At 32.3% G+C, this 14,306-nt stretch overlaps 1 protein-coding gene across 1 annotated transcript; it reads right to left on the minus strand.

Annotated features, from left to right (window-relative positions):
• Positions 1-1,654: 1,654 nt before the first annotated feature.
• LOC108320170 (quinolinate synthase, chloroplastic) lies at positions 1,655-6,517 on the minus strand. Its single transcript, XM_017551521.2, has 7 exons — positions 5,505-6,517; positions 4,089-4,373; positions 3,627-3,842; positions 3,318-3,497; positions 2,451-2,963; positions 2,017-2,178; positions 1,655-1,934 (listed from the first exon to the last, which is right to left on the minus strand). Exons 1-7 carry the CDS (start codon positions 6,210-6,212, stop codon positions 1,869-1,871), a joined length of 2,130 nt encoding a protein of 709 aa, XP_017407010.1. The 5' UTR covers positions 6,213-6,517; the 3' UTR covers positions 1,655-1,868.
• Between the last annotated feature and the right edge of the window lie 7,789 nt (positions 6,518-14,306).

A 14,306-nucleotide genomic window follows, 5' to 3' on the forward strand; every position in this document is an offset into this window, starting at 1 on the left:
CATAAAAATACATATTAAATATTAATATCTCTAAAAGGACTTTATTTATTTTATTCATATATTTATATCCCTCCTTCATTTACCTATATTGACTTAGGTTGTGCTGAAAGGTGATTGCGAATTTTCAACTTTTTTAAAATGAAGATGGAACAGATTTATATTTCAATCCATTGTATTTATTTTAAACGTCAAGGAAAATATTTTATTTCATTTTTAATTAAAAGTAATAATTTCATTATCTTTGATAATGATTTTTCTATCATTATACTTAAATTATTTATCCACATTATCAGCACTACCATGCTTGATATTATTCCTCTTACTATAATCATTCCAATTTGTACAAACATTATCACAATAATAACACTATTATTTGTATAGTTATTCTTAATACTTAATTCTTATTATCAGAATTATTATTAGTATAACTGTCACTATTAGCAGTGATATTTTCTCTTTCCTCACTGTTGCACTATTACTTCTTTTCACTTTTATTATTGTCAATCATATATTATTACTATTATTATTGTTAGCACGTAACATAAAACTAATTTTAACAAGATATAAATATTTTAAATTAGTTTATTTAAAAAAAAAATTAGAATAATGTAGTTTTCAAAATCAAAAGTTACCCAAAAAAATGTGTTTTTAAATTTATACTTACAATCAAAAGGCACATTGAACGAACTTTTTAAGTTTTTAGTTTTAAATTTGTTTTGGATATAAAAAGTAGAATGTAGTAGTATGAGCCATATTGTATACATAGTTAACTTTTTTATATTGATTTTTTTTTTATATTGAACTTTAGATTTTTTTTGGCTCTCCCAATAAACATCAGGTAAAAGAAACGTAATATGTGATTGATTTATCTTTCAACTCTTGCAAAAATGTTAAGTAAACAAGAAAATTTGTCAAATACAACATTATCCAATATTGTGGGATAACAGCTGATTTAATTCGAACTTGATTAGGATTTAAATATATATGACTTTATCTAAATCAATGGATATATACATTTGAAAATTTAATTAATAGCAATGGTAAATACTATGGTGCAGAGCATGAAACATAACACCAAATAGTTGCCTTAACAGAGCAAGACGTGGCAGCTTCCTTTGACATTGGTTTGTGGCTACCGACTAATAACGGTGTAATCGCCGCAAAATACAGACACGTGTTAAAATAAAGACAACCTACGTTACAACGTGCTTCCAACTTTTAAACGTGCGGTACAATTTATTTTATTTTATTTTAGTTTCTAATTTTCTATTATTTTTGTCATGTTCATATTTTTAAAATGAAAGAAGTCCTTAATTTTTTATTCTATACCTAATTTTCACATTTGTTAAAATATAAGTATCAGTTAAATTAATTTAATGCTATAAATTTCGTGAAATTAAAATTTACAATTATCATAATCATATATAAGAATGAACAAATGTAAGGATATTACGAATGTTGCTATTATATATATATATATATATATATATATATATATATATATATATATATATATATATATATTTGGTAAAAAGGAAAATCTTATTGTTTTATGAGTCTTTTCCTATTTTAATCATAATTTCAATTTTAACTACATGATCTTTTTAATTAATAAAAGAAAAAAATAGCAGATCTAATTTTCCTCATTTCTCTATACCAATACGAAACTATATTATGTAATCTTTATCTAAATAATCGATATTAGATATCGTACAACAACAAAATGTGGTTGTATTAGTAATTAACGTGCTATATTGAAAGACAAAGACCACGCACGGACCTGGCTTTTGCAACTTGGAATAGCTCACAACATAGGAGTACAATTGTCGGTCTTCACATCACATTATTGTTTCAAAAGTTCATCAAATTCAGCATGTACTTTGTCGAGGGTGAAGAATCTGGTTCACAAGAATCTCTGGAAGTTTTTTAGTAGCCTGTGCAAGTATCAATACGTGAATTGAAAGCAATTGGTACATGTGCAACTCAACAATATAGGAAATATACAAAGATGCTAACCTGGAAATTCCTCATGTGCAAAATAGGCTCACACCCAACATCTGCCACTGATTTCCCATTTGGTGTTTGCAACTTAAATCGCTCTGCCTGGTATGCAGAAAGGATATTTTCTTCATCAGGCAGGTTACAGCAAACTTTCAGGAGTGAGCTCAGAGAATTCATCTGAAAGGTTGAAGATGTAATCAGATGACAGCTTCCAAGAAAAAAAACTGAAGAAAACTGGTTACAATCCAGATAAAACCCACCTGGATGTGAAAAATGATAGAACTTAAGTGTTTTCATTACATTTTAGCAGTAAACCTATAATGTACTTAATTACCTTCCCATTATAGTCGTTTATTCAACCGCTATTCAAGATCTTGTCAATCTACTAGCATATCTCAAAATGGTTATAAACTGAGCTAAGCATTTGTAAAACAAATGACAAACTCTACCTTCATGTATGGACAAGATGCACAGCCACCATGAATGGAACAGCCCTCCCCGCTGGCTATTCCTGGTACCACGGGAAGTATGATATCACCCACTTTGGTAGATTGAACACCTGAGGATAAACTTGAGGATGTTTTTGAGATTGAGTCAGAAGAAACTGGAAAGATTATTTCAACTGTAACTTTTGCTTTTTCAGAAGAGGACTTCGCAGGCTCCAACAAACTACGAACTTTAGCCACAATTGAAGTCACCATCCCAGATTCTGTTCCTAAAACAAATTGGAGATGATCATTTATATTTCTGTCCAAAGCTTCCTGAACCCGATCTTGTATGAAATCTAAAATATTCTTAGTGGAGCCTACTACGCCCATTCCCCTTCTCTTTGCTTCCATTGCCAATGAAAACATCTCTCCAGGAACCTCAAGATGAGCAGTGAGAAACGCGTCACAATACATTTCTTTGATATTCTCCACAACTTCATGGCCAAATAGATGGTGAACAATGCATGTTCCATCCTGGCAACAAGTCACAAAAGCATATACAACCATGAAATGAAGTACGGAACCATAGATTGCTAGTATTAGCCTACTAAAATAAACACACACACACACACACACCAGCAGATGATAAGCGAATACAATACAAGCCATATTATACAATCAAACTTTTCTAAAATGTACAATAAGAATGAGATATCATACTAGCTTACAGTGTATATAATTGCCACGAGGAAAATAATGTACATCCCAAAAGGATAAAACAGCAGATCTGAACCAAATGTATAGACATAACATGTAAATGAAGCACATCAAAATCCAAATGAATCAGATTCTTTCCTGGCTTTTTTAAAAACGTGCTAAAGATCTCACCTCAAAATAGTGAAGTCGAGGTAATAATGATCTAATAGAGTCTTGACTGTGCTCGGGATGTATTGCAGCAATCTCTTCATCGGTCATCTTTGCCATTTGTTGGAACAGTTCTTTAATGTTTGCACCCATGTAAGAATCAGGTCCATACCATATGCTCAAATCTGGAACTTGAGCAAATGCCTGCATAAATATGACCAACATATTATTTAAAGAAACGACTAAATGGGCTTGGTGGTGATCATCATATGATGCTTTCATATGACCATTACAATGTCAAAGAGGAATAGTAGAGGTTTGTATCTGACCAACCTGTAGGATAGTCTGGACAACATTTGATGAAGTACAGGTTATTGTAGGCACAAGCTCATGAGCAAATGCCTTTGTCTCTAACTTAGTGTTAATGTATATGACGTGCAAAGACGTAGACCTGGAAGCAGCTGAAAGATATTCCATGTAAGTAGGAGTAGCTGCAGCATCAGCCAGAGAGCAACCAATTTGCTCATTTGACATCCTATACACACCAACCTGCAAGTAATTATCCAAAGAAAAATTAAGGAGTAAGGATTAACACAGACCAGATACTGAACTTTACTAATATGGTTAGCTGCAGCACATATGACCTGCTTCATACAAAACCATTCACCAATGTTTATAAATAGGAAATTAAATAGAGTCCATCTTCTAGACAGCCTTCACTTATCATTACTTATTTCGCCTGCTGATGGCTATCTTCAAAACAGAGAACAAAAAAAAAACAAGAAAATTGCATACCTCACTAAAACCCGCTTGATCAAGAATGGCACGCACATTTTCTGACATAAAATCCACACCCAACACTGTTATGAACTGGCATCCAGCTTTTGCCATTTTAACTGCAGTATCTGCCATGACCAGTGAATCAGATATATGGATATGTGGCCATTGCTTCTGAGCAGCAGTTAAAATGCCTTGGACCTCAGGATCCATGTAAAAGTGTGCAACAACACCAATGTTCTTCTCCTTCAGCAAATTGACTAATTCATCAACTTTTAACTCGTTAGGGAACAGATATTTTGCCTGCAGTGGAGCTAGAACCAAATTAGGAGAACAATGCTGTCAGGTCATGATCCAAGAAATTATGGCATTTGTGGTGGGCATAACCATCCATTATGATGTGAAGTAGCATGTCCTTTCAGAGAAGAACCAGTTGAACGGATAAAGTAAGCATGGTGACAGAATGTTTTTAATTGAAGTTCATTAACAAAACAAAGAGGAAAAAGAAAAATCCCAAAAATTACTAAAAGCCCAAATTAACAAGTTAGTATGTACAGCTTAACCTACTTCACAACTCTTGGTCCTTGGTTGATATGTCATGCATATTGAGTTGTTCAACTTTGAGAAAAAATATATCATCCAACCAAAGCACCACCAAAAAAATGAGCAGGAAGTTTTCGGTACAGTGGGACTTTCATCAAATACAAAATTTGTACGCACAAAAGTGTCTTACAAAGATCGTAAGACGATGGTGTTTCTCAATACAACTAAACAATAGTAAAGATGTAACAAGTAGAAAGGCATAGCTTAGTTAAACATATGGTCACAATACACCATTGTCTAATTGATGTGTTGGATGCACAGTACAAGAAATTGAGCGAAAGAAAGGGAAGAAAAGAAGGAGAAGAAAGGTTGGGGTAGATAAGGGCCGAAGGAAGAGGGTGAAAGAAGAAAGAAAGAAAAGGAAAAAGAAAAGGTGGTCCCTCATTTAACTTATTAAGAATGATTAAAATTTGTGTCTTGCAATCATCTTTCCTTTTTTGTTATTTGACAATTACTTACTATCGAACAGATATTGTCCGGTAGTTAGTTTTTTACCAAATCAAAATCACTTTGGCTACCACCACCATGTATCCACCATTCAACAATCAATAAGACAAAACACATTAAGACAAAAAAAAGAAAAATAGTCATCCACCTTTTGAGGAGGATCAGATCCTCAAGATAACAAAAGGAAACCTGCGGTCACTAGTTCTCTTCACAGTTCTTCACTTTTTTGACGGTGTAAGATTCTTTTAGACTGAAACCACTCCCAGCCCCAGAAACAACAAATTATGCCGAAAAGAAAAGAGAGGAAAAAAAGCAAACAAACAAACCATTCGTGATTGGATGAACTCGAGAGATTCAGAATAAAATATGACAAACGGTGCTAACCTGGGCTTCAGCGTAGCTACCCTTGGGAAAAACCCCATCAGAGGTAATAACCAAGGAAGGAAAAGGCTCAAAGGGAAACTTCCCTTCCCTCTGAGCCACCAACTGCTTGGTCCTCTTCTGCATGCTCACCAGCACGTTGTGCCACGTGTTAACCCTCGAACGCCCACTCCCTCCCGGCAACCCCGCATTCAGACCAGCCAAATCGTCGGTGCTCACATTCATAACTTCCTCCGGCTTTGAACCATCCAGCACCCACACCAGACACGCGCAGAAACCCCTCGTAATATCCGAATCACTGTCCGCCGCCACCCTCACTTTCCCCTCCTCGTCGATCCCCACCTCCACCCAGACGCGCGAGGTGCACCCCATCACCCGGTTCGAGTCGACCCGACCCGACTCCGCCATAGGCTCCATCGCCGCGGCGAAGTCAAGCAGGCGCTTCACCCGCTCCCTCGGCTCCTGCAGCAACCGGAACTCCGCCGCGAGCTGCTCGAGCTTGGACGGAACAACGAGCTCCGAGGTGGCGATCGCGGAGCAGGAAATCACAGGGTTTGGCTTGACCGAACTTGAACGGCGTCGGAGGCATTTGAAGGGTTTAAGTAACGGAAGTTGTTGTTTGAGGGGTTGGAAGATGAAGGGTTTTGGTTTGCATGAGGTTGAGAGGAAAAAGGAAGTGGAGACATTGGTGTTCACAGTGATAACTGCCATGGCTAGTTAGTAGGAATGCTTGGAAAGGGTTGAATTGGAGCGAAAGGGTTAAAATAACTCCAAAAGTGGGAACGGTTGGGAAGAAACAACATGAAGAATCAGTGAAGGGCCCAAAGGGGGTGATTCCCCCCATTATGGCATTTGTTGCTCTTTTTTCTGTTCCAGCATCTTGTCACTTGTATGTTATGTGAGCTTAAACACGACAATTTTGTCGAAAAAGGACAGGTTAAGATTTGTAATAAGTAAGATTAGTAGCACATATTTGCATAATGTTTTCTATAAAACATGTCCCGAATATTTTCTTCTGAGAGTGGGCCTATACACATTCTATGCACTATATTTCTCTAGCAGTTTCGCCTACTCGCATTTCTTGTGAGCATCTTTCCCAAAGTTGACATTGCATAATATCTGAAATCTCCGTAAGAATAAGAATAAATAAACTACTAATTTCTGTTAAAGTGTTTTTCTTTATTTCATGTCATTTTTAAAGTATCAAATATTTATCATTTTGATCGTTAAATGAAATTTAAGAACTAATTTAGAAGGTTTGTAATCCTTTAAAAATTGTTTAATTTAATGTTTAATGCATCCAAGATAATACTTTAAGAATGAAATTCAATACTTTTAGTAATGATTATCGAATGTCCATCTATATTAAAATAAAATTTTCTAATTTTGTATTTTGGATACTTTAAGTACGTGCTTGACTAAAAAAGCACGAAGAAGAAACAAATAGTGAGTTTAGTAGTATGAACCCGAAGAAAGCTGAGTTGTCAGAGGAGAATTATATAACTGTCCGTTTTGTTTTTTTGTCTGTTTTACATATGGAAAAAGTATTTTTAACAAATTTTTTTTATAAGTGCTTACGAGTTAGTTTGTGATTGATTGATTTTAAATAAGTAAACCATAGTAATACATGATTTATTATCAAAAAATTGTTAAAAAAAAATTATTAATGATCTTTTACTTATATCACTAAATACAAATAAAAAAACAGGGATAAATTTGTAATTGATAAAAGTATTACTTTTTTATTTTTTATTTAAAACCACATATATATTATCACTCTTTTTTTAAAAAAAAAATAATCATTTTCATTTATTTCCCTCCTCACTCAACTTCATGGAAATTTCTAAGCCGTTCCATTTAGTTGGAAAAATTAAATAATAATAGTAATAGGTCTATTCACGTATTTGACGAGTTCAAAAGTCACGCACTCAAGATGCTATTTTTCTTTCATTCAAAGTTAGGCGATTCTTTATCTCTTTCTTGAATAAAATTTTCAAAGATACGTGTATAGAATAACATTTGAAAATTAATTGTAGAACTACTTTTTGATAACTTTTATATATATATATATATATATAATTAAATTCCGATAGTTAAACTGTAAAATAAAAAATATCCTTTTAATTTTATTAAATTCAAAATCATTTTATATTTTCTTAAATAAAATTTATATAAATAAATGTCAATTATAAGATTAGTAAACCTAAAATATATAACTAATCCATAATTCAGAATACATAATGGTTACTTAATATTTGTAAGACCCATAAAAAAAATAAAAGTAATTTATATATGTTGTGATTTTGAATAATTATTTATGGTGTGAAAAATGTATAATGAAAGTTGTTAGACCCAAATTAATTGTGATAACATGTTTTATTTCATTTTGTTCCATAATTATAATAAGATGTTATATGATACTAATATGATATTAAAGTATTGAGTATATGATTTTAATATTTTATTTTAGTATATTGTATAACTAGGATATATATATATATCAATATTTTATTAAGTTAGAATATATATCTAGTATATGAGTTGTCTATAGTAGAAATACTCATTATTTTGTCTAATGAAAATGTAACATCTTACTTTTCTCTCTTCCATAAGGAGGTCTTATCTTCTTTTCCCCCACACACCTATAATTCATTTCTTTCCACCTAACAACTTCGAAATTTTAACTCCACTCCAAACTTCTGCCCAATGAAACCAAATAGGACAAACCTACAAAAGTTGAAGTGATATTGTGGGAAACATTAAGCGTATATTAAGGGAGAGGGGTCTCTTTGTGGTAGGAACCATTCAACACTAAGGTTGTTGGTTTTCAAGGATAAATACATTGGTTTTTTGCCTTAATAAAACTTAAGAAAACAAATTAAAACTTAGGAGAGAAGTGAGGTTGGTATGAGAAAGAAAGAAAATGGTGCACAAAGTAGAGAAGTTGGACAAACTCAGTCTAGATCTAGACGTTTGGAGTTACTAAACTTGAGGTAGGGGAACTAATCATTTCTTATATATGATATTTATACATGTTATGATCATGAATATGAGCTATGAACATGTTAAAATTTTGGTAATGGTAGCTATATATTCACTTGTGTAAATTTAGTTTTCATGATTATAATTTTATTATTTTCGAGTTACTATGGTAAAACCTTCCTTTTATTTTTTTTTTACCGTTGGATTCAGGTAACATTTTAATATATGAATCCTAAGACCTATTTATTCACTTTGATTGTTCGGATAATTAATTAGAAGTCTGTACTTGGAGAAATAAATCCTGCATGTTTGAGTAAATTAATTACCCTGTAATTCTGTTACTGAGTCCTCTTGGTAAAATATAGATTCTGACCTATTTGACCGTTAGATCAACCTGAAAATTTGGTATATGCTTCCTAAGATATATCACTACACCTTGATCGATTGAATTTGTAATTGGAAGTCTATGTTTTGAGAAATTAATTTCGAAATTGTGAAAAATTTGATGAACACTATAATTTTGTTCTTAAGTTGGTAAAAACTTCAAATATATTTCATTTACCGTTAGATTGAGCCCAAACTTTAGTATGTAGTGCATAAGACATATTAAGTCATCTTGATCGTTCAGATTTGTAATTAGATGTCTGTGTTTAGAGGAATTTATTCCGCATTTTGAGTATAATCGAAAACCACTTAAATTCATGTCCTTATGTTACCTCGGTAACACCTCAATATCTACCTAGTTAAGCGTTAGATTAATCTGAAATTTTAATATGTAGTTCCTAACACATAGTGAATTACTCTGACCTTTCAGATTTTAAATCGGAGGTACAGATGTAGAGATATTAGTTTCATATCTTCTCAGGGATCTCAATATTGCTTAATTTCTATTTTTGGATCATTTATACAAAAATTAAGATTTCTACCTTCTTAACCGTTGGATCGGACTGAAAATTTTACCATATGATCTAAACATGTTTTTAATTAGTTTGATTGGTTCAGATCTTTAATTAATGATATGTGTAACGAGTAATCTTTCCACGAAATAGTAAATTTATTTGTATTGGGTAAAATCTTGAGTAATTATATTCTTAAATTGTATGTGTAGTTGTATTTTGAGGATTGGAAGATGAGTAATATGATATATTATATATTAGAAATTAAATTATATTGAATATTATTGAGTTTGTAATCATTATTTGAGTTAAGTCATGGATTGTAAATCATTTGATGGTAAATTTGGATGGGTTGTTGATAATGACATATTTTACCATGAATTCAGTAATGAATTAAGAAAAAATGTCAACTCTTCCTTAACTTTTTACCTTGTAAATCCTAGTTTTCTTTTATTTTGTTAAGTGGTTGCACCTTAAGCTCTAATGAGATATTTTGATCACTAATCCCTTCTTTTATGTGCTTAAAGTAGTTGGAAGAACTCTATGCATCAAATGAAGGTACTGGAAACCAAGAAAAGCAAGAAAAACAACAAAAATGAAGAACTAGAATTCTGTTGAAGCTAGCTCGGGCCCCCTTGGTCTATGGGGGCTTGAGCGCCAGTGCATCAGGACTGTCGTGCGCCTGAGCCCCCCTCCTACTGGGGGCTGGAGCACCAACTTTGCTGACATGGCAGATTTGCCCTATTTAACTCAAAGGCATGAAGAGCTTAACATCTTTTGACACCCAGATGTGTTTTCTCTCATTTGGAGCACTTGGAGGTGAGCTCGGAGCTATTGAAACAATGCATCTTCTTCCTTGGGTCTTCTTCCTTCTTCCATTTCCACCATTATTGTAAGCTCAAGCTCTCCATTCATGGAGAGCTAGTTTCATTGTTGTTGGGGGATTGATGTAACCACTGAAATCTTATGTAAACTACTTTGCTTTGAATGAATATATGCCTCTTCCATTGATTGTGAGTGTTTAATTCCTTTTCTTAATGCTTGTTGTGAAGTAGCTACTTATGACACGATTTTAGGGTTTGCTTGATATTGGGAAATGTTGGGTAAATCTGGATGTCTTAAATAATATCTAGGGATAGAGCTAGGACCTTGGTTGTCTTAAATCTCAATTCTTAATGCGGAAATAATTGTTAGGTCTTCCAAGGGATTGGAGCCTAATAAAGAAGTCTAGGCTCTCTCTACCAAGGGATTGGGTTTGAGTAATTTAGTAGATTGACATTGGCATATTAATGAAGAGGAAGTGATTTTCTTTACATAAGAGGGAAGTAGGTGAAATCATACCCCCAACAATACCATTCCATATCATTTCAAATCTTCCCATTTCCAAGTGTTTGAGTATCAAAGATCACTTTTATCATTTATGTTGCATGTTTACTTTAGTTGCACTAAAACCTAAATTATGAAACATTCTTTAGTCTGAGTTAGTTGAAATTTATACGATTGTTTGGTGACACAAGTCTCTTGGGAAACAATATCCGGTCTTACCGGTTTTATTACTTGAAATGATTTGGTATACTTGCCAAAGTCTCAACAGTTGTATAGGTATTCTTGCCATAATTGTAAATTCGAATTTTATTTATTTTCTACAAATTTGGTAAGTTAGGAGGAGAGAGGTTCAAAGCCGGACACTACTTTGGTAAGTAGGTGGGAGGATGAGAGGCCAGTTTGACATAAACCGTACTGCTTTGGTAAGTAGGTGGAATGTCCCATGCTATGCTACTTTGGTAAGTAGATAATATCACTTGTTTGTGTTACTTTGGTAAGTAGAGAATATTACCTTGTTGTGCTACTTTGGTAAGTAGACAATATCACCTTGTTGCTACTTTGGTAAGTAGATAAAAAAAATAACCTTGTTAGATTACTTTGGTAAGTAGTCAATATCACATGACTATGCTACTTTGGTTAGTAGACAGAAGGATTGTTGACTGCTTTGCTTTGGTAAGTAGGCAGGTTAATAATATGTTGTATTGAATCTAGTAAATGGACTAATGATTTTGACTTGAGAAATATTATATAGTATTAATGTGATAGTCTGTTCTTGAGTATGTTTGAGATGCATCAATTGGACTGATTCTCACACTTGTGATATTAGTAAGATTGCAGATGATGTATATTTCTTGATTCGATTAGCTCACCCTACTGTTTGTGTTTGTGTATGTGAATGCAATGATCGTATAATGTGTGATATTATACGGGAGTAGAAACTATTTTAGATGAATTAGCATATGGTTCTGGACTTGCTTAGAAGATGAGAGATCTGTGAGGAAAAGAGACATGGAGAATTTCTAAATAATTATACGTTTGAATTTCCAAACTGTGTGAAATTTTAAATTTTAGAATTTTCTGAACTGTGTGGAATTTTATTTTCAAAAGACTTGTGTTGTAATAAAGAACTTAATATTTTTTTGGTGTTGAATGAACATTTGTCTGAAGGCGAATATGTCAATGACTCAACTCTTTACAAAGGCAAATTGTTTAACAACGAATGTTTTTTATTTTTTTCAGTTGGGGCTACAATAAGGATGACAGAGAAAATGTTAGAGTCAAATAGATGAAAGAGAAAGGATTGAGAGGAACGAGAGAGATGAATAAGGGTGGAGGTTTCTTGTTTTTTTAGTTTTGAGAATGAAAATTATTCAAATACCCTTAATCTTAAAACTTAGAATCCATAATATATGGGGGCATTTTTATCTACTAAAATCCAGTACACATTACTAAAATGTATCAACTGAAAAAGAGTGTACGCATGTTAGCAAAGTCATATATATATATATATATATATATATATATATATATATATATATATATATATATATATATATATATACTTTTAGATATCGCTTTCTTAGCAAAGATTTTCAAAATAATTTTACAATGAATATTTAATGACTCATATTCTGTGTATACATATTTAAAGCCTATTTTGTATTCTCAATAAGCTTTTGATATATATGTCTGATTCTAGTATGCTTACTATTTTTTTATCAATTAGGATAAGTTGTGCTTGTTATGTTTTAATTTCACCACATTTTTAGTTAATATGACACTTCTATACTTTTTTTCCCCTATAATTTGATATGTAAATATTATTTTCAGTTGATTCTTTTTCATTAAGTTCTAGACATCTATGGTTTTAAAACAAACATCAGGTTTCCTGAATTTGGAGTTTCTATTTTTTTTTATTTTGGAAGTTAGGATAAATTTACTTAATTTCATATATACTGGATTAATGTTGAAGTATTTATAATTGGATCCAAAACTAAGACCTAATTTGCATTCCTAATAAGACTAATTAAACTCTAGTTAGAAAATCATTGATTTATTTTCTAATTTTTCATACTAAATTAATTGATTCTCTCTTTTATCCTTTTTTTTCTGATATAGCTAACATAACACATTTTACATTAGTTCAAATTTAAGCTACGTGATATACTCAGGAAGTTTTGTGGCGACGCGATTGGTGACAATGGAGGTGTTTTTGCAGGATTAGGAGAAGCAAATGAAGGCGGTAGAGTGCAGGAGAAGCTTTCTAATGGTGACGGTGAGCGACTGTAACAAAAACTAACAAGAACAATGACTCTTCAAGTCCCAACAGGGGCAGCGATGACCCTCCAAAGTCTAATGACATACCAACATATAGTAGACTGAAATCAAGGACGACCAACAATGGAGAACCAAAAATGCAGCAATGGAGAAAACACAAAATGCATGAGCTAGAATGCGTGAGCAAATAACAGTGAAAGTGGAATTGTATATAGTGGAATTTCTAGGATTTCTCTTTCACAGAGGGAGATTAAGAAAACAGAATATTATGTGCAATGTATATAGTAGAATAAACACAACTATATGCATCTTCGTATTCGGTTTAAATTTAATTCAATTTTGCAGAACTGAGTTGTAGAAGTATTGTATGTATATATTATTATAATATTATGTTTTGAAATTATTTCTAATTTGATTTTCAATTTTTTTTCTCATACTTTTAATAACAAAATTGTCTAGTCGACCTAATTATCTTAATAAACATTTTCTTTAATGAATATTTTATAAATAATTTACACATGTTTGTGGAGTAATACAAAATTTGAGGTTATAATAATACATCATATTTATCGGAGTCTTATTTTTTTTTAGCTGAATGTTCACGCAAGTATATAATTATATTCCCTTTCCACGGCGCATTTTACGGATCCCAACATTTTTTTTTCTGTGATGATCAGCATCAGTTACCTATAATGCGAGCTATAATATGTTACATGTTATAAAGAACAAACGAAAAAACAAAGTTATACTTGATTCTCAGAACCGACTATGTTTTTCGTAGAAATGAATATTTTCGATTAGTTTTTTCAATGCATGTGTTATTTCACTACTTGCATCAGCATTCAGCGTAAATATAAGTTTTGGGCTGCTTACTCTCCATAGGTAAAAGCATGCAAGCATGCGAGGAAATGGTACAGTGATATATTTTCATATTTATTTGAGACATACGTAAAATAATTATAAAAAAATAAAATTTATATTCTTAAAAAAAATGTCAAATAGATATAAAAAATTTATGTGTGTGAAATTATATTTTTTTCATGCACAAATAGCCATCGTACGTACGTGCTTGACGCAATCAATGGATAAGCAGAAAACATACACAGATCAAACAAATATACAAGACCAAAGTATATTTTGGAAAAGTATTTTTAACTTTGACGAACATCAAGCAGAAAACACTTCTCTCCGTTTTAACATTCAAGGTTAAACCATGAATTTTATTTCACAACCGCTATCCAACCACACACCCATCGTTACTTTAGTAGTAACTTTCTCCAAAACATAAAGGAAAGAAGAAGAAATGAAACATTGAAGAGACTAT

This window comes from Vigna angularis, chromosome 1, assembly GCF_016808095.1.
Source record: "Vigna angularis cultivar LongXiaoDou No.4 chromosome 1, ASM1680809v1, whole genome shotgun sequence".
In the NCBI taxonomy this organism is placed as follows: Eukaryota; Viridiplantae; Streptophyta; class Magnoliopsida; order Fabales; family Fabaceae; genus Vigna; species Vigna angularis.